Genomic DNA, 23,809 nt, shown 5'->3' on the forward strand with positions numbered 1-23,809 from the left:
TATGGCAAGCAAACCCACCAACCAAGAGAGTGGCCCCTAGCTGCCAGGACTCTACTTGGTAAACTGCTTGACTTGCGATGGAAGGCCGGCGTCTGACCCTCCCCGCACCGCACCCACGTTCGCCCTCTCACGCCGGCTAGCACTCGGAATTCAGCCCCGCCACTCAGAGTTCTCAGAGTCCTGGGAACTTGCTAGTCCAACTTCTGGCCACACCCAGCCCATCTTCAGTAAAACAGCACTTACAACTTTAAAACAGGCTGCCTGCTGAAAATGAGTCCATGGAAACGGTTGCTAGGGCCGGTAAACTACTACTCCCAGAAGTCATTTGGGACACTTTGGTAAAAAGCAATTGGCCAATGATGTAACTGTTTCCTGGGTCGTGAGTGCTTTGGGGCTCTTCTTTACTGAGTTTACCTTTGACTTCGGTCAGAATTGTTCCGGGTTTCTTTCTCCCACAAGATGGCAGCGTCTAAAGAGGAGTTACTGCTGCCGCGGCTTCCGGAGCTCTTCGAAACTAGCAAGAAACTTCTGGAGGAAGTGGAAGTGGCAACTGAACCCACCGGCTCCCGGACAATCCAGGATAAAGTGACCAAAGGATTGGACCTCCTTGAGAAGGCTGCTGGAATGTTATCGCAGCTTGATTTGTTCAGGTATGGGGGAGAGGGTCGTAACCGCAGAGAATGATTGGTTAGTAAGGGTGGAGCCATTGCGCCTGGGTGGAAAGGAACTTTAAGGCTAAAATCGCGCGGTTTCTGCTTGCTCACTCTGTGTGCATTCTTTTCACTGTCCACCTCTCTTCTGAGATGATTAATATCCCAGGACAATGATCCCTAGTGTACGGCTGACTGCCTCGACCACTTTCTTTTAATCTGGCCAGTTGTTGTCTTTGTAACACTCTCTCCAAACTCTGTTCTCCCCCAGAAGCAAGGGCCACAGTTTAATGCTCAACCAGGCTTCACGGCCTCCTCTTTGCTCTTTCCAGCCGAAATGAAGATCTGGAAGAGATTGCTTCCACCGACCTGAAGTACCTGATGGTGCCAGCGTTGCAAGGAGCTCTCACCATGAAGCAAGTCAACCCCAGCAAGCGTCTAGATCATTTGCAGCGGGCTCGAGAACACTTCATAAATTTCTTAACCCAGTGTCATTGCTATCATGTGGCAGAGTTTCAGCTACCCCAAACCAAGACTAACTCAGCTGAAAATAACACTGCTAGCTCCTCCGTGGCCTATCCAAATCTCGTTGCTATGGCATCTCAAAGACAGGCTAAAATAGAGAGGTGGGTCAATGGCTGTAATTTGAGGGCTGCAGTGCTGTTGGGGGTGCATGTGTGTGTGTGTGTGTGTGTGGACTACAGAATAGTGTATGTCATTTTCTTGATTTTCCATTGAACATAGGCCAGGGTGAAAGCAAACTTCCCTGAGTCTTGAGAAGCCTTTGCCATAGTTGAGGGGGTTGTACCAAAACTACAGAACCCCTCAACAGACACCTTATGATTACCAGTAGTAACAATGTTTATTAGCCTGACCTTCAGGATTGGCAAAGTATATCCTAACTTTTTCCATATCACTGCATAATGCTGGCTGTATGGGGTAAATATCCCAAAAGTACACAGCATTTTGTACTATTTATTGAGTGATTCTGTTGAGGAGTACAGGCTGAGATGTATAACATCCTAAATTAATCATAGCCCTGGTACAGCATCATGTAACCTTGATGTTGTTTATTCTTAGTTCAAAAAAAAAATCAATGAATGCTCAGTGTCTGAGAACAAAGTTAGGCACTGGGAATGCAGCCTGTCTGGGTGTTTGTATGAATGTGGGTGATCATTGTGCTCTGGTGAGGAGAAGTGGAATAGAAAGAGCATGACAGGAGAAGATGTATAAAGAGATGCATGGGGTAGTGTGAAGGCAGTCAAGGGAACAAGGGAGAAGAGTAGGCTTCCTAGGAAGGGGATTTCTGTTCTGAGGTGTTTTAAGAGAAACGGGAATGTTAGCCTGAGGAAGAGGAGAGAGGGGATTAGCTCAGGGAAGCTGTAGCATTAGTAAAGCCACAGAGGCATTAAACAGTCCTGGAGTGGGGTTGTGTGGGAGGAGAAAAGTGCCCCCTCCCAAGCAACAAAATAAGGCTAGAGCAAAATGGTGGCAGAGAGGGGGAAAGGATAATGATGAAGACTGTTGTAAGGTTCACATCATAGAGAACTGGGATGTGAGGAAGGTAAGGAGCAAGCTTGAGAAAGTGTTTGAATCCAAGCTCCATCAGTAGTTACTCTGTGATTTGGGGCAGGTGTAAAATTGAGATAATAAGTACTCTTTCATAGAGAATTTTATAGAAGACTAGCAGAAATACATACAGACTCTCAGCATAGCTCAGTAGCTGGCACAGTAGGACTCAAGGTCAGGTGTAGTTAAATATTTGTGGTTAAAAGTAAGATCACAGAATCAGAGCTCTGGGTTTGAGTTTCGGCTTTCCTTATGGGTCGTTGGACTTTTGGGTAAGTTATTTAACCTATCTAAGCCTCAGGTTCAGTCCTATGTGAAATTAAATAACAGTGGTACCTACTTAATATGGTTAAGAAGCAGTAATTGGCCCAGCACCCATGAGTAAATAGACAGTACAAATCGGGTTATAAATTAAAATAAATAAATAAAAGGACAAGGAGTTGGGAGGGAGTTAGAGTGAATCTGAGACGAGCTGGAGGGGAATATAATCAAAACATACTGTATGTGTGTATGAAATTCTGAAATAATTCATAAAAATATATTGACGTTGTAAAGCATAAATCAGGCTAGGGGAGAGCAGAAACTCAGTTCTGCAGCATGTTGAATTTGAGGTTCCTACTAGACAGCTAAGTAGAGATGTCCAGTAGCAGGAAGCTCATAGGTAAGGCTTGGACTCTAGAGGGTTGAGAATTAGTTAGGCTTTTGAACAAATACTTATTAAGCCCTTCACGAATGCCAGGAACTGTTCTAGATGTTAGAAAGCCAGTGTTGTCATGAAGCTTTGATTCCGGTAGACACAGACAATAAGCTGGTGATAAAATAAACTCAGCCTAGCGTGCAAAAGACACCGAGTTTGATTCACAGTGTGCATGCACGCACACACAAACATACAGAAAGCAGAAGAGAGAGGAGGGAAATTTATTTTTCCAAGTTCAGGTGCTAAGGGTATGAAGAGTAATGAAATGTAGTTAGGGAACTGTGAGTCACGGAGATTTATAACAACGTGGGCTAGAGTGATACAAAATAGATTCCAATAATCCTGTCTTTGACAACTGTGAACTGTGCCCGTAGGCATAGATGAGAAGCTGAGCCAGTGACTCTTGTGTCCAGATAATCACCCCCAGAAAGACTGGAAGAGAGGCCGGGGTGACAACCGAGTTGTCGAGTGGAGGGCTGAGGGAAAGCTTTCCGAACACAATGGCCTGTGAGCTGAGTCTTGAAAGATCACTAAAACTAGAAACTATAGAGTTCCTGAATGTGGAAATAATATTACTCATTGTTGAAAATTTGCAAAATAAGCCTTAATCTTAGCATTCATAGATGTCATTGTTAACTTTCTGCTGTATTTTCTTTCAGATATATAGTTATTTTAGTTAATAAATTATGAAGAATACTGTAAATACAGCTTTTTATCCTGTTTCTTAAAAACGAATATTGTGAGCATTTCCCGTGTCATTTGAAACCATATTTGATGGTTTTGTAATATTCCATTCTATAGTTGTACCATAATCACTTAAACTATTACTGTCAAGTATTTAGATCCTGTTTTTGTTTTGTTTGCTTGCATTTTGGGGTATGGTTTTGTTTGTTTGTTTGTTTGTTTGTTTGTTTTTGATGTGTGTGTGATTCTAAGTAATGCTATGAACAAACATTTGTGCTTCTTTGGTTACTGTCTCCTTGGAATAGATTCCTCTTTGAATATTTTAAGACTCTTGCTGTATGGCAATTGTTGCCTTCCACAAGAACAAAGTCTTAAAGTATTTCCCATTTCACAAGTCCTGGATGTTAACACTAGAAAATTCAATTAGTCAAATAGAAAAAAGTATCTAATTTTGATTTTGATTTCTTTGGCCTGTAATCTTGATCTTTGAACATTTAAAAAAAAAAACTATGTGACAGATGAGTTGTCAACACTACATTTATACTAATTCTCCTGGACTCATGTAACTATCCTATAATTCTTCTGACCATGGTTCTAACACCATTTATGGGTATTTCACGGTTGCTGGCTTTTTTCCTATTTCTTTCTTTTCCTTTTCTGTTGTGGTGCTAGGGATTGATTCCAGGACCTCATGCATATTAGGGAAGCACTCGACATCTCCAGCTCAAAGCCTTGGCTTTTCACTCCAAGTGTGCCCACATACCCAGGTCTTCACTACTTCAGTAAGTACACTGCCATTCACCTGGATGTGTAAGCAGGAAGCCTATGAGGTAGCTTCAAGACCTACCTTTTTCTGAATTTTGTCATCTAGTCCATCAGCAAGGCCTGTCAGTTCTAGCAGCAGAAGGTATCTTATCCTGTTGTCTTCCATCTCCACTAGCACACCTTGCTCTAAAGCCATCAGTGCCTCCCAACCTTAGGTAGGCAAGGCCCTCTGTAATCTGATGTCTTTCTCCAGTTTCATCGCATGTCATTCTTTACTTGTTTATTGGACCCTAACTACACTGGCTGCCATCCGGGTCTTTGAAGAGACCAGCTCCTTCCTTCCTTTGTATGTGTTCTTTTTATATTAAATTTTCTTCATATGGCCAATTCTTTATTGTTTAGGTCTCAGCTTAAGTGTTACTCTTTAGCAATCCCTTTCCACATCAGTCTCTTTAAGTAGTTAACATCTATCATTCTCTCTGCCCTCCATGTTTGCTTGCTTCATGGCATGTATGTAGCTCATGTGTCCATCTTCTCAGGTTCGTCTCTCTCCTCCTAGGATGTGTGCTTCATAAGGGTAGGAGCCGGTTCTCTCTTAGTCACTGTTCTAGACCTAGCCCAAGGCCTAGCGTCTACCAAGTGCTCCAACAATGTTTACTGGTGACAAGTAGGAGAAACCACATGAGCATGTCCCAAACAGAAGTAGATTGAAGTATGTACGGGGAATAAATAGATGGTAGTCCGGTTTGACAGAAGCTCTAAGAGTTAGGATGAGCAGAGGTCTACATGAAGGCCTGTCGACAGGATACTGAAAGGAAACAGTTGGGCCACAAGTTACCATCCAACTGGAATGAAGTGGTGAAAGGGAAGTTAGAGCTGTCACAGACCCTACTTTTGTAAGAAGCATTTATATGACTAGAAAAATTATTCAGGGCAAACTTGCCAAATGATAGAGTGCTTTCCTTGAACGCTCGAGGGCCTGGGCTCAATCTCCCATTCTGCAAACAAACAAAAACCCCCAATTATCCAGACTCTTCCTTTCTGTAACTCCTTCTGCCCGTGACACTAGCTACTGAGACTATCCTAAATAAAACACCTAAATGGCATGTCTTCTCTCATATCTGCTTCCCTGTGCATATTCTCTTAACCATCTTTCAGGACCAAGTGTGAGTGTGGTTGAGTAACAGCGCCTCCATTCTCTTAACAGAAATGAAAGAAGCCGGGTAAGTAATAAGACTGTAAGACTTAGTGGATTTAGGTTCTTAAGTGACAACTAGTGGCCACTTCCATAGACAAATGGAAATATGCGACTAAAACTTAGGAGTCTTGTGTTGTGACTGATGTAAAAAAAAATTAGGCACTCTCTACTGTGGTGAGTATAGATGTGTTTTCCAAGGAAAATATGTAGGAAAAACCTAAGAATTAAGCCTTCAGGGCAAGCTAGGAGAGAAAAGGGAAGGAAATAGCCATCAGAAGAGACCCAACAAAGTACAAATAGAAGAATTTACAGAAGCAAAATGTTATATCCAGTCTAAGGCCTCTCTTTACATAGCCCCCTACACATACACACACACACACACACACACACACACACACACACACACACACACACACACACACCCTACCTTAACACATATTTTAATTCATGCTGTTTAGCAGAGTATAATTATTTCGGTCTCTAGACTTGGAACTTCTTAAGGTCAGAAGCCTTGACTAGTAATGTATTAGCATTCTAACTGCATTGTAGCTCATGATTCCCAGCCCAGTAACTGGATCGTAGTTAAAGCTTGGAGGTATCTGGAGAGACAGATATAGAGTAGTATTCCAAAAAATGGAAGCAATACAGCATTGCAAAAACTGATTCTTTGGAATCAGACCATCTTGGGGTGACTAACTTCTACCGCTTAATAGATGGGCATGGTCTGTCCCCCTCCCCTCCCCAAGCTCATTTTTCTTATCTGCTAGTAATGTATGTATTGCTGTTTACGAAGACTTTTCTTGAGCATTTTTCCATTTGATCCTCTAACAGCCCCGTGAAATAGGTCCACATTATAAAGCTATGGGGATGTGCTTTTCAAATTGCCTTGACCAAAATTACATAACTAGGGGTCAGGCTAGAATTGAAAGTCAGGTCTTCAAATTTCCAGTTCTAGCACTGTTCCTTCTGAAGCATAAAAGAGTCACTTGAAAGGGAAGGAAGTAGGTTAGAGAAAGGCGATTCTAAGATGCGGAGGAAAACAATAGAGTGAAACCTCACAGCTATGAACAGTGAAGGCGGGTCGCTGACAGTGAGTCCTGAAAGAAGTGGATAGGGACAGAATGATCAAAAGCAGGATGGAGGAACAGATGAGGCATATGGAGGAAGCATGAAGCCGAGATTTGAAGATAGAGGGGCAATTAGTGTTATAACTGCCTGGCCGTCAGACAAGCCTGATGCTGGTATGGCATCTCCACAAAAGAGAATCATGTCTGATAATAGGCATTTGTGGTTGGCCCATTTGACACAGATTAGTCATTCCTTAGCACTGTGACTGCTTGGAAACAGCACAAGGAAACTCTGAGTCCGAGTGGTTATAGGGGTAAGGGATTCTAAGGCAGTAGTTGGTCCACACTGGAGAGCCTGGGACACTGATAGAGTCTAGGGCAGTGGTTTTCCGTCTGTCCTTCAGAGCCCTATAATTCCACCTGTGAATTATGTTAGGAGACTTCCTCTAGTTTTTCCAAGGCACATTTCTATTCATATATTACTTACTGGGGTCCTATTCAAATGTTCATTTGAAGAAAGTCCCTTATCTAAGAGAAGTTTTTGTGTGTTTGTTGTTTTTAAACCACTAGCCTAAAAGAACAGGTGCGGAAAAGCCAGGAGTTTAAAGGATGGAAAAGAGCTAAGTCACAGAAGCAAGGGATGGAACAGAGAGTGAACGGGCTGAGTGGTCATGGAGAAGGAGAAAAACCAAACAACTTTACTTACAGGACCACTAGACTCGTCCAGAATTCATCCTGGAGTAGATACACCCTAGGACCCTTATATGTTGTTTTCCTGTGACATAGGAAGAGGAGGAGGAGCTGTTTGTGGAACCAAGTAAACATTCTCAAGTAACAGTAGTAGTAGCATTCCTGAGCTAGGAATTGGCCTTTGTATTGTTTTACCCAGAAGGCTACATATGGTGATATTGTAACATAGAAGATGCTTTCTTGTTGGGTCAAAGAAGAGCCTAAGCGTTTTTATAACGGTGTCTACAGCACAGTGGTCCTTGACTTTGGGATCAAACCTCTTCTTGTCAAAATAAGCTGGAAAAGGAGAGCAAGGTGCTGGGGAGATGAGAGAAGAGGAAGAAGGCATATATGCAGAGGAAGGAACGGAGAGAATGCATACGCATAGAGTTCTGTATAAACTTTGAGGAGTTCCAGGACCACCCCCCTCACCTTAAACTCTCCATCGACTTGAAGCTAAGACCTTATCTAGGTACTCTAAAGAAGAGCTTCCTATTCTGGAAGTGAGGCGAGGGGTTCAGGCAGAGGGATTTGATAAGACTTCTCTCGGAAACCATGGCATTTTCACTTGGCTCTTGTGTGTTGCAAGCCTTCACATCCAACACATCAGCAAATGTTGCCTGTTTGGTGTTTTAATGCGTCCACCTCTGACCACCTGCACTGCCGTCTCCCTAAAGTTGTGTTGGTATCTTACTTCCTGTCCCTGCGTTCTGTGTATTCTAGACACTCCTCCATGCGCATCTGCTTTTCGCTTTTAGAATATTCTTCTGGATCTGAGGATCACTCCCTGCCTTCTTGTCTTGGCTTTGCTCAGGCCATCTCTTCAGAAGGGTCGCTTCTGCTCACTTTGTGTGTACTAGCATGCCTACTTCCACACCATTGTCTTACCCATTCACCTTGCTTCTTACTGCTTCGTGGTGTGTATCCCCATCCACCTTGTCATCTATTCCTTTTGATCTGTCTTCCTCCACTAGAATGAAAGCTGCCTGAAGGCAAGGACTGTCTATTATAAACTGTCTCTAGCACTAAAAGTGCTTGTCACGCTCTAGAGATAATTGACAGATGAATGATAGATGAGGTACCAGAATGCATCCTGGAAAATGGGAATCATTTTCAGCCAAGATCATTGATTCTTAAAGTTAGGTAGAGATGAGTCAGGATACCTCAGAAATGTATTGCATGAAAGAAAAAAGATGACCAGCTTTTCAGCAGTTTCATAAGAAGTCCTGCATCAGTGGCAGGTAAACAGTGACCTCTAAGATTTTGGCTTTCCTTGAAGATTTATCTTCGAAGTGGAGGACTTACAGGAAGCACTCTGTGGCACTGAATATCCAGCAGAGTGAGGATTGATATGGCCGGATGACTAGAGCATCTCATCCTGAAAGATAATGATAGGTCTTGCTGAGATCAAGATATGCCTAGGCCCTTTCTTGCTTTGTAGTCTGGGGATTGGCTCTGGATTTTAGAATCTAGTCCTAGACCATAGACTGTTTCCAAGGTAGGAATTGGCACACATGCTGCCTGGACATCTGCAAAGGCAGACGTCACTGTAGCCTTCTTTAGAAGAAGTCTGTATTTTTAAGTTCATGGGTAATGCTTTTCTGTGGAACAGATACAAGCAGAAGAAGGAGGTGGAGCATAGGTTGGCTGCACTGGAATCTGCTGTGGAAAGTGGTCAAGCAGATGATGAGCGTGTTCGGGAATATCACCTCCTTCACCTTCGGAGGTGGATTGCTATCAGCTTAGAAGAGATTGAGAGCATTGACCAGGAAATAAAGATCCTCAAAGAAAAAGACGCTCCAAGAGAGGTAAGCCTTGTCCTTGCCCACATAGCAATGGAAAGCTTCTGCCAGAAGTTCGAACATTCTGCACAAGTGAAAGCAAATGAAAACCCTTAGCCAGATGTAGTAATGCACACTTAGAATTCTGTCTACCCAGGAGGCTGAGGCAGAAGCATCACAGGTTTGAGGTCTGTCTGAGCTACATAGTGAGTTCAAAGCCAAAGGAGTGACTTGAGATACAAAACAAAAGATCTCAAAACAAAAATTGGAAAACACTTGGCAAAGTAACTCAGTGATGGAGAACTTGTCCAGCATGGGCAGAGCCCTCATTTTAATCCTCAGGACTGCAAACTCTAAATCTTTGTAAGTTTCCATAAAAGCATTGTTCCCATTGGGATAAGTGGGAAAGGGCTGTGGTTGGCCAGGGTAGCTTTGCAGTTCATTATAGCAACCGGCCCTGGTAGTTTGTAGTCTAAGGCACTTAGTTAGAACTGGGTAGTATAAAATTAAATTGGCTTTGACTGTGAAAAAAAGGGCATAAGGAGGGAAGGGGCCCTTTATAATCTACTTAATTATTGTAGAAAAGGGAAAGGTCAGGATTAGAATGAGTAAGAAAAGCAGAGCTAGGGAGTAGAGGGGGAGAGAAAGAGAAACAAGGGAGATGAAACAAGAGCAGGGAATGTGTTTAGGTTGGGGAAAGACCTAGAACTTAGCCTTACACAGTTGCACACTAAGAGACCAGTCAATACCCAGATAGGAGACCCTGCAGCGGGGGCATCGTCATGTACAGAATGCCCAGAAGACTACTTTAAAAAACCTGTAGAAGAGCTTTAGAGCATCTTTGACCATCCTAACCCTGTTCTGGAGCTTGCTCTGTGGTACAGGATACAACATGAATTGACTTGATCAGCTACCACAGTAATTGATCCTGAGGAAAACACCAACCTGGTCCTTCATGGTGAAGGACCAGAAAATGAACTTACTCTTCCATGGTCATAAGGACTCTTGAGCATTTACCTAGGGTAATGGTTCTCTGGCATTTCGAGGTTAGACTCTTCTGAGTCCTTCCTTGTCCCTGCCTTGTTAGGTATATGTGGTTTGGTTTGGTTTAGCTTTTTAACCTCTCATGTGGTACTGAGTTGGGCTCTGGAAGAGATTCAGTGAAAACCAAATGAGCACCTTATATTTAATCATACTTTTTTTCCCCGAGACACAGTTTCTCTGTGTAACAGCCTTGGTTCTCCTGAACTCGCTCTGTAGACCAGGCTGGCCTCGAACTCACAATGATCTGCCTGACTCTGCCTCCCAAGTGCTGGGATTAAAAGTGTGTGCCACCACCGCCCGGCTATTTAACCATACCATACATTGTTCTAGCATGCCTATATGCCTTTATATAAAACCCACTAGTCTGCCCTTCCTCCCTGCACAGACTGGCATCAATTTCTAAAATACCTTAGAGGTTCTTGAAAATTAACAGCATAATTACATTAGAAAGGACTTTTGGAAGAAAGCTCTTAGTAATTCTTTTCCACGGAATGTCAGGCTAAAGGAAAACACTTCAGACTCAGCTCAAGGAGCTTATGTGGCAGTAAGCTTTAGAATTTCCTTCTTTGGATGGGCCTATTTTGAAACCAAATAGTTTTTTCCGTGTGGTAAGAAGTTTCCTGAGAGGACTTGCTCTCTCTCATTTTAGCAAAGTACTTAATACCCTTCAAGACTGATAAATAGAAGGAGCCATCAAGATGGCTGATAACCTCAGTCTGTTCCCCAAAAGCCACAGGATGGAAAGCAAGGACTGACTCCTGCAAATCATCCTCTGACCTTCACACCTAACTCTCCCCCTCAAGAAATCAATACATGTAAGCCAAAAGCATAATGCTTGACCACTCTTAGTAGAAAGAGAGTGAATTTTGAACCCAGAGCTTTCTCAGCCCCAGAAGACTTGAAAGCCTGTATGATAAAATGGGGAATATGGCAAATGCATCTCTAAAATTCATTTTCTTCTTAGGCATCAACTCCTCACTCATCTCTTCCAGAGAAGCCTCCAATGAAACCCTTCATACTCACTCGGAACAAGGCCCAAGCCAAGTAGGTAGTGCTACACACTGACCGGCCTTCGCAGCCTCAGTTTGATGGTTCATGCAATGCTTGAGGAAAAGACAAAATGGACGTTTTTGCAAAGTTATGGCTTCAGCCATGAGTGGTGCTCTTTCCACAAAACACCTAAAGCTTTCCTGATACTTTCTCCATGTCTGTCCTCAAAAATACCCTTCACATCAAACTTTTAAAAAGCCAATAACACAGAAAGAAGTCAGTAAGTCGAATGCAGAATTGCATGCTTTCTGTGTGTGTTTCCTATTATTGACACTCTTCCTGCCTTCGTGAGCAGTTCTGAGAAGGACATCTGTGCCTACCCGTGATTTAATTCTGAGTTACTGGTGGTATTCCACAGAGTTGCACGAAAGTATTCCCCACATTTCAGAACTTGCCAGTGTTAATTGCTAACTCCCAGTGTTATTGTGAGCGCTGGCCCTTGGGATTGCTTATTGGGAGATGACCCTGGGCTGTCTACCCTCTCACTATCATGAAGGCTCTTGACTTTAATCCTTCCTTCTGGATGCCCCCTTTTTTGCATTGTTGCAGGAGATTGTACAAGTCCTCAAAAGATTGCCAGGTAGGGGAATGTGAATGACACAGATAGCCACCTCATTAAAGAGGAAAGAGGCTGTTCACTATTTCTATATTTGTTTAGTTCTCTAAACAGAATATGATTTTTGCAGAGTATTTGGAGCTGGTTATCCAAGCCTGGCAACTATGACGGTGAGTGACTGGTATGAACAGCATCAGAAATACGGAGCATTACCAGATCGGGGACTAGCCAAGCCAACACCAGGTATGAAGCAACGGGAGGAAGATGGTTGTGCTGCCGATTCCTTACACCTTCCCAATTACAACCTGAGCAGAGTTAGTCTAAGGCAAGAGTCTGACAAGAATCGCCTAGTCACTGTCGTTTTACCATTAAAACAGTAGCGGGTGACTCTGAACAGGGTCATTTTTTGATCTCTTCCAATTATGACATGAAAAGAGCAACCAGATAGCAAAATCACAGACCCACTTGTGGTAATGACAGAGCAGATTGTGTCACGCTGGTCCCTGGACGGTCAAAAATTACAAACTGAACACAATATTTTTAAAAGAACAATTCCCTACATGTACTTGGAAAGTGATCAGGAAGAGGCATAAACTGGAGGGCAGGCCACAGTTTGAAGGAGGGAGGGGAACTTAAAATCCCTTGGAAGCAGGCCTTCTGATGTTGTGTGTTCTTGGTGTCCAGTTTGGTGGTTAGACCACGGTAGGCACTCAGGCGTCTTTGAAAGGGAACGCTGGGCACAGGTTAGAGAAATGAGCATTATGTAGCAGGAAAGAAGTCACAAACACTACACTTTTGCTACTTCACAGGCGAGACATTGTCTACCCTCTGAGCCTCAGTTTCCTTGTCTCCTTTGTCTTAATTATGTGAAGAAAACATTCTTATCTCCATTTTAAGATGGAGATAATTGTCTGTAAGAAGTGATGTATCAAAAAAGAAAAAAAGAAGAAGAAGAAGTAATGTATCTTACCTTAACTAATACAATGGCCAGGCTAGGATTTAAATTCAAGCCTTCAACTTTCCAGTGTTAGTGCTCTTTCCAATAGAGCATGTACACACACACACACACACACACACACACACACACACACACACACACACACCCCAACACACACCAACATTAACCAGTGGCCATTTGAAAGGTGTTCTGTTTTGTTTTTTAATAGATTTTCACCTCTGGGCATGCTGTACTTCCATGACATAGAATAACTAAAACTCAGATAGAAATTTCTAGACTTACTGACTAAGGAATGAGAGCATTGAATTTAAGGTGACCATAGCAACTGCAAAGTGAAGAAGATATTCCAGAAAGGAGAGAACCACACAGGAGGAGCCTTAAAGAACTGGAGAATTCAACAGTTTAGCAATGCAAGGGAGAGAAATGGGCATTTCGGCTCCAAAGAGTTTCATGGTTTTCTAAAATTAAAAGTTACTACTCTAGAGGCTAGAAGTTCAAAATCTCTATGAGACAAATGCTCTTCAGCTTAGCACAGGGTCACATCTTGATTAGCCCATGGGAGCTGGAGAGGGAGCTCGGCAGGGAAAGCTGTTGCCACCAAACCTGAGAGCCGGAGGTCAGATGCCTGGCACCCCGTCAGTGCTGGGTGGCTGGGGTGACCCGCCTGCAGTCGCAGTGTTCATGAGGTACAGCTGGGGTTCCCAGAGCAAGCTAGTGAGGTGGACTAGCTGAAACAGTGGGCTCTGGCTCAAATGAAAGGCCTCACTCCGGTGTATAAGGTGGGGCAGTGCAAGTGACCTTTGGCCTGTACGTGCACACGTGGGCACACATCCCACACACGTGTAAAAAAGCCTTCAATACATTTAGCCCACTGAACATCGCAACTTAGGAGTATAGCACACTATGGAGAAGGCTTTGAACTTTGCCACTTACAGCACCTTGTTACCCAGGAAGTTTTTGTAACCATGTGTCTATATGTATATGAAATAGGTATACTTGTAGCATTGAGATGGCTCAGCAGGTAAAGGTGCCTGCTGCCAAGCCTGACGACCTGACTTGCATCCCCAGGCCCCACAGTGGAGAGAGAATCAATTCCCAAGTTGTCCTTCAACCTCCATAAGCATGATATGGTATGTGTGCCCTCATACACATATCCATACACAGACGGATAATTAACACAAGTTTTATTTTTAAAGAAATTTTTTTAGTTATATGTGTCTGCATGGGGATGTGTGCTTTCCATGCAGGCTTGAGGACCCGAGTTCAATCCCTCAAACTCGTGTTTTTAAAAAAAGCCAGGGTGGTGGTGCATACTCTGGAATTCCAGTGCTGGGGAGGCAAAGACGGGATCCCCAAAGCTCACCAGTGAGCCAGTCTAGCCAAACTGGTGCATTTCATGTTCATTGAGAGACTTCATTTGAAAAATAGAAGATACTCAGTGTCGACCTCTGGTCTCTGCACACAGACACGTATTCCCCACATGGGAAAAATTTGAAAGCATACAGAAATAAAGTCCACAGAGAGCTAAGACGGCATTTCTTGTTGATGTCCCATTAGAAAGAGCAGGAACCAGAGAGAGCATCTTAAAGTGAGGGGGAAGGCAGGAAATTGTAACCCTGTTCAATGAAGTGAGGACATGACCGCTCAAGGTGTGGTCGAGATGAAGGTTTGTATTGTAGTATTAGGAACAGTACAGCCATGTGGAGAGTCCAGAGAAGGGAGAGAAGCAGGAGACTGGCCATGACCGGCAGACTGAACTGGGCCATGAGAGGAGCAAGAGACCTTCACACACGTATGTGAGTACATGTACACACACGCACACAGAGAGAGCGAGAGAGGGAGAGGGAGAGAGAGAGAGAATAAGACAAGCTATAGACTGACACAAAATATTTTAAAAGATAGATCTGATAAGGGACTGTTATCCAAAATATTCTCTTAAGAGTCAATAATAAGAAAATGAACAGCCAGATGAAACAAAATTGACCAAAAAAGATCTTTATTAGATACTTCACTGAAGAAGATGTGCAGATGCTCCACCTCATGTCATTTAGATAATATAAATTAAAAGAGATGCCAGTACTCATCTATTGGAATGGCCAAATCCAGAACACCTTACATATAAGTGGAACAAACCTTCAAATGAGAAATCAGGGATTGATGATCTTAGCACAGCTGCCTACTGTCAATAGGAAATGGTGTGTTTCAAAATATAAAAAATAAAAATATCAAAAATATCAAAAATGAACAAAACTACAGTAATATTAGATGAAGCCGATGTCAAGAGAAAAGGAGAGTTTAAAAGATCATTTCGTACTGATAAAAGGAAGGGGCGAGTGCCCAGGAAGACACGTGAGTTATAACTGTATGTGCCTGTTACCACGCTTCAGATCACAGGAAGATAAAAGCAGGTAAATGGAGGAATAGACAAGCCCGCCATCACACTCGGGTGTTTTATGAACTCCACATGTTGAAAGCATGATGCCCAGTGCAGCAGGTAGGGCTCCGGCAAGTGAGTAGATCCTGGAGTCTTGGGCTTCCTCAGTGAACTGACCCACTGGTCGGTTTATAATGCGATGGGCTGTTAGTGATAGACGCTTAGGAGGTGGGGGCCTTGTCAAAGGGAGCAGGTCCTTGAGGGCCCCTTCTCTCATGCTCCCCGCTCTGGTCCCTGGCTGCCACGAAGCAAATAGCTTTGCTCCAACACATGCTCCTCACCGTGATGTTCAACCTCACCTTGATCCCAAAGTTATGGGGACAAATTACGAAGAATTGGAGCAATGAGCCAAAGGAAAACTTTGGTCCAATTGTTTTTTCAGCCATGTTGTCAGTAGTGAGAGGCTGACCTACACAGCTGAGAGTGTTCATACTTCTTTTAGTAATTGATAGAATTGTGTTTACCGGTTAGGCTGTAGAAAAACCTGATCAACACTGTCAGTCATCATACACCGTTTGGCAACAACAGCAAAATCAACATTTTCAAATAAATATGACACATTCAGCTTAGAGTATAGGCCATCATACATTTCCATTAATTTTCAGAAATTGAAATCACAGTGAATGTGTTCTTAGACAATAACATATCTGGGAAGTCCCCCAAATATTTAGGAGTTAACACATTTTTAAGTGACCCTCAAGTCAAAGGAAAATTATACCGGAAGAGCATCAGAGTTTGAGGAATAGAATCAAAGCTATGCGGAGAGGGAAATCTGTATAATGTTGAAAATACCGTGCTGGGGGAGAAAGACAAGAAAACCAGCAACCTAAGGCCCCACTTCAGTAAGTTGGGAGAAAAGAAAACAAAACGTCAGCCCAAGTGAAGGAAACAAGAAAGATGGGAGATCTAAGAGTTAGTTGATGGTGGTTCCACAAAAGTCGAATACAGATATACATCTATGACGTCATGGTTTCACTTCTTAATATAGACAGTGCTTCTCAACCTTCCTGATGCTGCGACCCTTTAGTACAGTTCCTCATGGTGTGGTGACCCCAACCATAAAATTATTCTCATCACTACTTCAAAACTGTAATTTTGCTACTGCTATGAATCATAATGTAAATATCGGATATGCAGGATATCTGGTAATGCATTGCCAAGGAGGTCACGACCCACAGGTTGAGAACCACTGGTATAGACCCAAGAGGAAGAGACAGTGCACCCATAAAATAACTGTGAAGCCATAGCATCGTTGTTTTTACTAGCCCACTGTGGATGCAGTATACTTGGATGCCCATACATACCAGAACGGATAAGCGAGTTTTGGTATATTCATATGATGAGCTGCCGTGTAGCTATAAGGTTAAACTAACTGTAGTTCTTCAGCTGTACGAAGCACACCTAATTATGTGTGGAAAAGCCAAATACAAAACATATATACTGTGTGATTTCATTCATATAATGTTCAAAACAGGTGAAACATGTATGTGCTGATTAAAAGCCTTTATTATTTACCTTTAGTGGGGGATCAGAAATGCAGTTGGACCTGAGGGGGTTTCTGCAAAGTTAGTGTTTTATATTTCTGTGTAGGTTCCAATTACATGAACTTGTTAAGTGTATTAACAACTCAATGATCAACACTCACATTTATTTTTCCATTTTTTACATGTATTCATACTTTTAAAAAATACGAAATAAAGTTGGACAATATTTACAACACACATAGATGACAGTGAATCCCTGTGAACCACAAAGTAAAGATAGGAAAAGACAGGTCATCTTTGCTTCATATAAGCAGGTTACTGGCATCTGCAGGAGACACCAGGGGCTAACCTAGAAAAGCCGACAATGAGTTTCAAAACAGTGTGTTCAGGAACGACAGCAGTGAGTCCAATTTAAAAACAGCACTCGAGACTAAGGGAGCTTTTGCTATCCAGTAAAATATAAGCCAATCTGGTGAGATGGCTGAGTGGGTAAAAACTAAGCAAGCAAAATCACCCATGATCGAACAACCTGAAAGGGGTAGAGTGGCCCAGCCCTTAATGAACTTGGAATTAACCCACCCGGTCTCATAGGGCAGGGGCCCACACTATTCAAATAGTATCTCCCAACTCATGTTAAAGCATTATTTCAGATTTGTCCTTTTTTGTTTTGCTCTGTTTTTATATTGCTACAAGTGAAATCAAAATTAGGACAGGAGCAATGGAGAAGACAGAGAAGGAGCATGTAAAAGTGAGACGCCATGCTTCTCCAGTATGTGTGAAGGCAACTGAATGGAGCCCCTGGGAAACTGGGATAAGCACCCCGAGTCACAGCCTTCCTCAAAGTTCAGACAAACTTCACACAAAAATTAGCAACAGATTGTGATGATGCTTGGAAATCTCTGAATGTACTTTTAAGTAGATGGATTGTGTGATATGTAGAATGTATTTCAGAACTGTAAGGAAAATCACCAAGATCATATCCCATATAAAACTAAGGGGCTAAAAGAGAAATTTGCAAGCACTCCAGAAGGCTAGGTCAACAAAAGCCAGGAGCGACCCTAGCACTTGGGAAGTGGAGGCCGGACAGCAGAGTATAAAGTCACCCTTAGCTACACAGTTCTAGGCCAGCCTCGGCTACGGGGAGACCCTGTCTCAAAACACAGCACACAAGAACAAATATGAAAGAGTGCTTTCCAATGAGTTGTAAGATACTATTTGAAAAGTAGCCTAGAGCACAGAGGGACCATCTGAAGTAGGGTAGACTTGGAAAGCTGAAGTAGTGGGAAAGAACAGTGAGTTAAAGCCTGAAAATGCCTTCCCAGGTAAAAAGGAAAAGAATACGAAAATCAACAAGAAGAGATGAAAATCAAAACAGAGGTGATACGGAGTTGGGAGAGAAGAAAATGTGATAATGTGTTGTATGAAAAAAGATTAAATACTTTTTAAACAAGGAGAACTATAAACTAGAGAAACTGATCAAGAGGATTTGGGATAAATATTAAATATTAAAGATAACAAAGAAGAGCTTCCATATGGATAATGGAATTACCTAAACAAGAAAACCAAGGCAAGGAGGGAAATTGAATATAGGGCTGGGCATTATAGCACACACTTATAACCTAGCATTCAGGCTGAGGCAGGGGGCCACTCTGGGCTACATAGGAAGTGTAAGGCCAGCCTGCAGGATATAGACCCTGTCTGAAAAAAACAAAACCAAACAAACAAATAAAAAACATACTATATTCCTGGAATTTTTCACCCAGAATGACTAAGACTAGTTCAAATAAAACTAATTTTTTTTTAAAAAAATGTAAATGTCATAGACATCTCAGTATTTTGCGTGTGGTTTACTTCTGAAGGAAAAAAGTCTTAGCTTGCCTGTGAACTATGACATGCTTCATGTTGTGAAAAAGTAGCAAATATTTAAGATCCCCAGAGAGGAAAAATAGGAGCCAAGAACATTGTATCTGATAAAAACTTTCAAGTATAAAGAGTCCAGATAGTTTTCAAAATCCAGGAAGTAAGAAATACCATTGCCATGGTCCCTCCCTGAAGAACTTGCTAGAGAATGAGGTTCAGACAGCCACAGTGGTGACTGGAGATCAGTTATTCGTAGAACTGATACTGAGAGTTAAGAGGGGGTGCATATGTAATACTTACAGGCTTGGATAATGTGCATCTCTAATGCAACCACTTCTTAAAGTGAGGAAATAAGAAAAGTGTATGAACAAAGCTTTAACAGTTCTCAGTGATTACGGTGGTGGCAGTGTTGATGTAATTAATTAATTCAAGGCTGTACGATATAAAGGAGTATAAATGAGTAATTGTCTGATAGCCTTACTCTGTCCTGTCTTTGAGAACACGGGTGTAACTCAAAAGAGTTTCAATTTTAAAAAGGAAGTAACAGCAAGCAATGCTGTAATCCTGATAAAAACACATGAAAATGTAGATTTCATAATAAATGCATAGACCTTTGCTTAAGGCACTGAAAAGACTAGAAACAAAGAGTAGCCTCGTAATAAGCATACCTACTAGCCTAAATTGTGGCACTGAAATACCATTCCCAGCCTGGCACAGTGGCACTGGCCTGAAATTCCAACACTCAGGCAGCAGGTAAAGACAATGCAATGTCAAAAGGCCAGCCTGGTCTACACAGTAGGGTCCTGTCAAAAACAAAAACAACAACAAAAAAAACCCATTCTCATCAAAGGAAAGCAGAACATCTTAGAGAAATAGCTGTTTCGAGTTCTGAAGGGAAAAAGTCAAGATCAGGTTAGATAACGTGTTGAGAAAGATTGTTTCCACTAGCCAGTTCGACTTCAGAAAGGGTAGTGGGGATCAGGAATGGAGCTCAGTCACAGAGCTCCTGCTTAGTATGTGCAGTGTTTGCTCCCACCCCCAGGACCACAAGATGAAAAAGAAAACGGAGGCTGCACGTGGAGCTCAGTAGAGCTCCTACTCAATGTTTATAAAGCTTTGGGTTCATTCCCCAGCACCCCATACAAAAACGCCAATTGTCTGTAACATAAGTACATTTACCAACCAAACCTATCCTATCAAAAAATTATTAATTGACATAGAAAGCAATGTACAAACTTATGGGTATCATGCAGTGTTTCAGTATACATGTATATTGTATAATGTTTTCAAAACAGGATAAACATAGCTGTCTCCACAAACATCATTTCATTTCATTAAAATATAAAAATAGAAATACCATATGATCTAGCAGTCCCACTACTGGGCAGATATCCGAAAGAAAGCCTTCAAAATCCTAGCTTTTCCCTTCTCTTTCTGTGGCTGTAGGGATGGAACCTTGGGCTTCCTTCACATATGCTAAGCAAGCACTCAGCACTGAGCTTACCGTCCAGGCCTCCCATAGCTTTTATTAGTATGTTATCATTATTTAAGATGGTAATTCTCTGCAGTAGAATACCAAAACCGTTCCTCCAGTGCAACTGTAACTTAGTACCCATTGACCATGCTTTTATCCATCCCTCCCTCTCCTGTCCTCTTTCCAGCCTCTGGTAACCACTCTTCTCTCAATTTCTGTGCTGTCGACCTTTTAGATTCTATGTATGAGTAAGATCATGCAGTCCTTTCCTTTCTATGGCTGGCTTATTTCATTTAATGCTCTCCAGTTCCAGCCATGTCACTTCAAATGATAAGATGCTCATCCTCTTTAAGTCTCTGTATTTGTAACACATTTTCTTTATCCATTCTTCAGATGATGGGCACATGGGTTGATTGCATTTTTTTACACTGCGAGTGAACATGAGTGCAAATATCTCCTGGACAGACTGATGTCATTTCTTTTGGATATTTGCCCGGTAGCAGGATTGCTAGAGCATATGGTAGCTCTGCTTTTAATTTTTAGGTAGCTTTCCTAATGTTTTCCACAGTGACTATACTATCTTATAACCCATCAGTAATGAACAAGGGTTCTTTTTGCCCACATCCTTTCCTGAACTTATTTTTTCCCTTTTTGATAATAAGCATTCTAAGTTTCTGAAGTGAAGCTGGGTCTCATTGTGTTTTTGGTTTATATTTCTCTAGTAACTAATAATGTTGACCATTTGTTCATATATTTATTGGTTATTTGTATGTCTTTTGAGAAATGTCTACTTAAGTCTAGTGCCCATTTTTAAATTAGATTATTTCGAGGGTTTGGTTTGGTTTGGGGTTTTTTTGCTATCGAGTTTTCAGAGTTCCTTATATATTCTGGATATATACCCCTTATCAGAGTTCCTTGTATATTCTGGATATATACCCTTATTAGAGTTCCTTGTGTATTCTGGATATATACCCTTATTAGAGTTCCTTGTATATTCTGGATATATACCCTTATTAGAGTTCCTTGTGTATTCTGGATATATACCCTTATTAGAGTTCCTTGTATATTCTGGATATATACCCTTATTAGAGTTCCTTGTGTATTCTGGATATATACCCTTATTAGAGTTCCTTGTGTATTCTGGATATATACCCTTATTAGAGTTCCTTGTATATTCTGGATATATACCCTTATTAGAGTTCCTTGTATATTCTGGATATATACCCCTTATTAGATGGAGACTGTTCTCTAAACTTGTAGGTGGTCTCTTTACTGTTGATCTTTTTTTTTTCTTGCTGTGCAGAACCTTTTTGTTATGGTTTGAGATAATCCCATTTGTCTGTTTTTGGTTTTGTTTCCAGTGCTTTGGGGGTTTTACCTAAAAAGTCCTTGCAGGCCAGCAAGATAAAGGCTGATAAAGGCATTTGTCACCCAAGATTGATGACCTGAGTTCTAACACCAGAACCTACATGGTGGAGGAGAGAACACCCCCCACAAGTTGTCATTTTGTGGCAGCCCCCCCCCCCCACAGAAGCACACTAAATAAATAGAAAAACAAAGAAATCGATTTTAAAACCCCTACTTCTTCCAATGTCTGAAGTGATTTCTCCTGTTTTCTTCTAGTAATTTTATATTTTCAGTCTGATATTTAACTATTTTCAGTAGATCTTTATAACTGAAAGATAGAGGTCTAGTTTCATTCTTCTGCATGTAGACAGTCAATTTTCCCATATAATTTACTGCAAAGACTGTTCCCTGGGTGTGTTCCTAGCACCTTTGTTAAAGATCTATGGCCATAGCTTCTTGAATTTACTTTCTAAGGTCTCTTATTTCATTCCTTCGGTCTGTGTATCTGTGTTTAGGTCATTACCATGCTAGTTTGGTTATTATGGTGTGTGTGTGTGTGTGTGTGTGTGTGTGTGTGTGTGTGTGTGTGTGTGTGTGTGTGTGTGTGTTTGTGTGTGTGTGCGCCTGCCTCTCTGTCTGTGTCTTTGTATGTATTATATGTGTTTGTGAGGGTGGATGTGCATCTAAGTGGAGGTTGCCCGAGGTTGACATCAGGCATCAAGTGTCTTCTTCAGTTGTCATCTCTTACTGAACCTTCAGCTCGTCAGTTTGACTGAGCTAGCTTGCGAGTAGGCACCAGAGATCTGCCAGTCTCCGCCTCCCCAGTGCTGGGACCACAGTCACGGACTGTTGTGTCAGTGCTGGGGATCTGAACTCAGGGCCTCATGCTTGTGCAGCTAGCTCCCCAGCCCCAAAGGAGACATACTTTTCTCAGAAAATGGTGTGGGTGTTGTGTTATTGACATGTGAACCGAGAGAAATGTGAAGACATTTCTTTAAGCACAATTAGAGGAAAACTGAAGACCTCCAGCAATCAAATTCCAACTCTTGTTAAACATCTTTCAAAGAATGTGAAATTACACAAAGCACACAAATCAACTATCAGAGTAGATGCGACTGTCCATGGCACCATGTCATTCATTTGATTCTTAAGCATGGCTGACAGTGTGAGAATTCTGTAACATTAACAAATTCAAGGAAAAGGAAAAACGTGGAAAGATCATGGGACTATAGTAAAGGAAGCTGGGGCTGGCAAGATGACTCAACAGTTAAGAGCTCTCACTGCTCATCTGCAAGAGCAGGTTCAGTCCCTAGTACCCGTGTGCTGCCTCACAACAGCTTATATTTCCAGTTCCAGGGGATCTGCCATCCTCTTCTGCCCTCCGAGGGTTCCTGGGGCTCATAAACTCTTACAGAGATACATATACCTAATTTCTTTAATCTTAAAAAAAATGAATAAAGCAAATTGGTAGAGCAATAATTACCTGTAATGCTGCATCCCTGGACATTCACAAATCATACAGATTTTTTAACTTCTATGATTTCGGGTTTCTAGGGTTTTTATTTTTGCTGATGGGTGGGATTTGGGGAGGGGTTGGTTTTATTCGTTTGTTTTTGTTTTGATGAAGGGATTGTCGGTCATTTAGCAAGAATTCTTTCCCAAAATAGAATCCATTTGTGGAGGACACCTCTATGATCTTGGCTTCTGTGAAAACGTCTGGAGGCATCTTTACTCGCTACCGTGGCATCGTGTCTAACATTCAGTAATAGACATGTCCTTCCCATTTGCGCCATGCCTGGGCGGCTAGCTGTGCTCTCTTGCCGTTGTCTGCTTGTGTTCAGAGCGGAGCGGAGCGGAGCTCCCCAGTGTTGTTTATCTGCATGTCTTCAGCTTCTCTCTCCTCTTTCTCACTCTCCTGGGTTAGCTGATTTCACTCGAGCAGCTCCACAGCAGCAGGATCAGGAAGAAAAGGATGACGAGAACGAAGAGAAAGCTGTGCACAGACTGCGAGAGTGGGACGACTGGAAGGACACCCATCCCAGAGGCTATGGCAACCGGCAGAACATGGGCTAATCCTCCTGAAGGGCAGAAGGACCACGTGGTGCGCACCAAGGACAACCTCAGCAGGGTGCAGTGAAGGCAGCCGTGCAGAGTCTTGCTTTGCATTCAGTTGTGTCAAATAATTGCTTGTACCCTAGGTAATGACCAGAGATTTTGTTTGGCTTTATTAATTCTCATCATAGTGATTTTAACTGGTCAGGAAAGAGCACTAAGAAATGGCTCTCTATAACCTATGATAGTATGAATTCATTCTCTTAAAAAAAGTAATAAACCCCCCTCTAATATGTGGGCCTATGCACAAATGTGGGTATCAGCTGATTTTGTTGTTTGTGGTGGAGCAGCAGGGTTCGACTATGGGTCTCGGGGTGTCTGGAAAGCCTTGTCATATGCCTTTATTCTGA

General features: G+C 42.1%; 1 protein-coding gene across 2 annotated transcripts; it reads left to right on the forward strand.

Annotated features, from left to right (window-relative positions):
* The first annotated feature begins 432 nt into the window (after nucleotides 1-432).
* On the forward strand, nucleotides 433-23,710 carry Igbp1 (immunoglobulin binding protein 1). Of its 2 annotated transcripts, none has more exons than XM_052733445.1 (6): nucleotides 433-650; nucleotides 983-1,276; nucleotides 8,972-9,167; nucleotides 11,149-11,228; nucleotides 11,921-12,033; nucleotides 23,015-23,232. In XM_052733445.1, exons 1-6 carry the CDS (start codon nucleotides 460-462, stop codon nucleotides 23,101-23,103), a joined length of 963 nt encoding a protein of 320 aa, XP_052589405.1. In that variant the 5' UTR covers nucleotides 433-459; the 3' UTR covers nucleotides 23,104-23,232. The 2 variants fall into 2 exon arrangements, with proteins under 2 accessions (XP_052589405.1, XP_052589396.1); XM_052733436.1 differs by lacking the exon at nucleotides 23,015-23,232 and adding an exon at nucleotides 23,272-23,710 and having other exon boundaries at nucleotides 436-650.
* Nucleotides 23,711-23,809: the final 99 nt, after the last annotated feature.

Source organism: Peromyscus californicus, unplaced genomic scaffold, assembly GCF_007827085.1.
Source record: "Peromyscus californicus insignis strain IS unplaced genomic scaffold, ASM782708v3 Scaffold_10__1_contigs__length_136768540, whole genome shotgun sequence".
Lineage (NCBI taxonomy): Eukaryota > Metazoa > Chordata > Mammalia > Rodentia > Cricetidae > Peromyscus > Peromyscus californicus.

What these genes read in the sequence shown, in the direction of transcription:
- Igbp1 (XM_052733436.1), top strand. Translation starts at nt 460, where the DNA reads ATGGCAGCGTCTAAAGAGGAGTTACTGCTGCCGCGGCTTCCGGAGCTC. An exon ending in AAAAAGACGCTCCAAGAGAG is followed by an intron (nt 9,168 to 11,148) that starts GTAAGCCTTGTC and finishes TTTTCTTCTTAG; the next exon opens with GCATCAACTCCTCACTCATC. An exon ending in CGGAACAAGGCCCAAGCCAA is followed by an intron (nt 11,229 to 11,920) that starts GTAGGTAGTGCT and finishes TGATTTTTGCAG; the next exon opens with AGTATTTGGAGCTGGTTATC.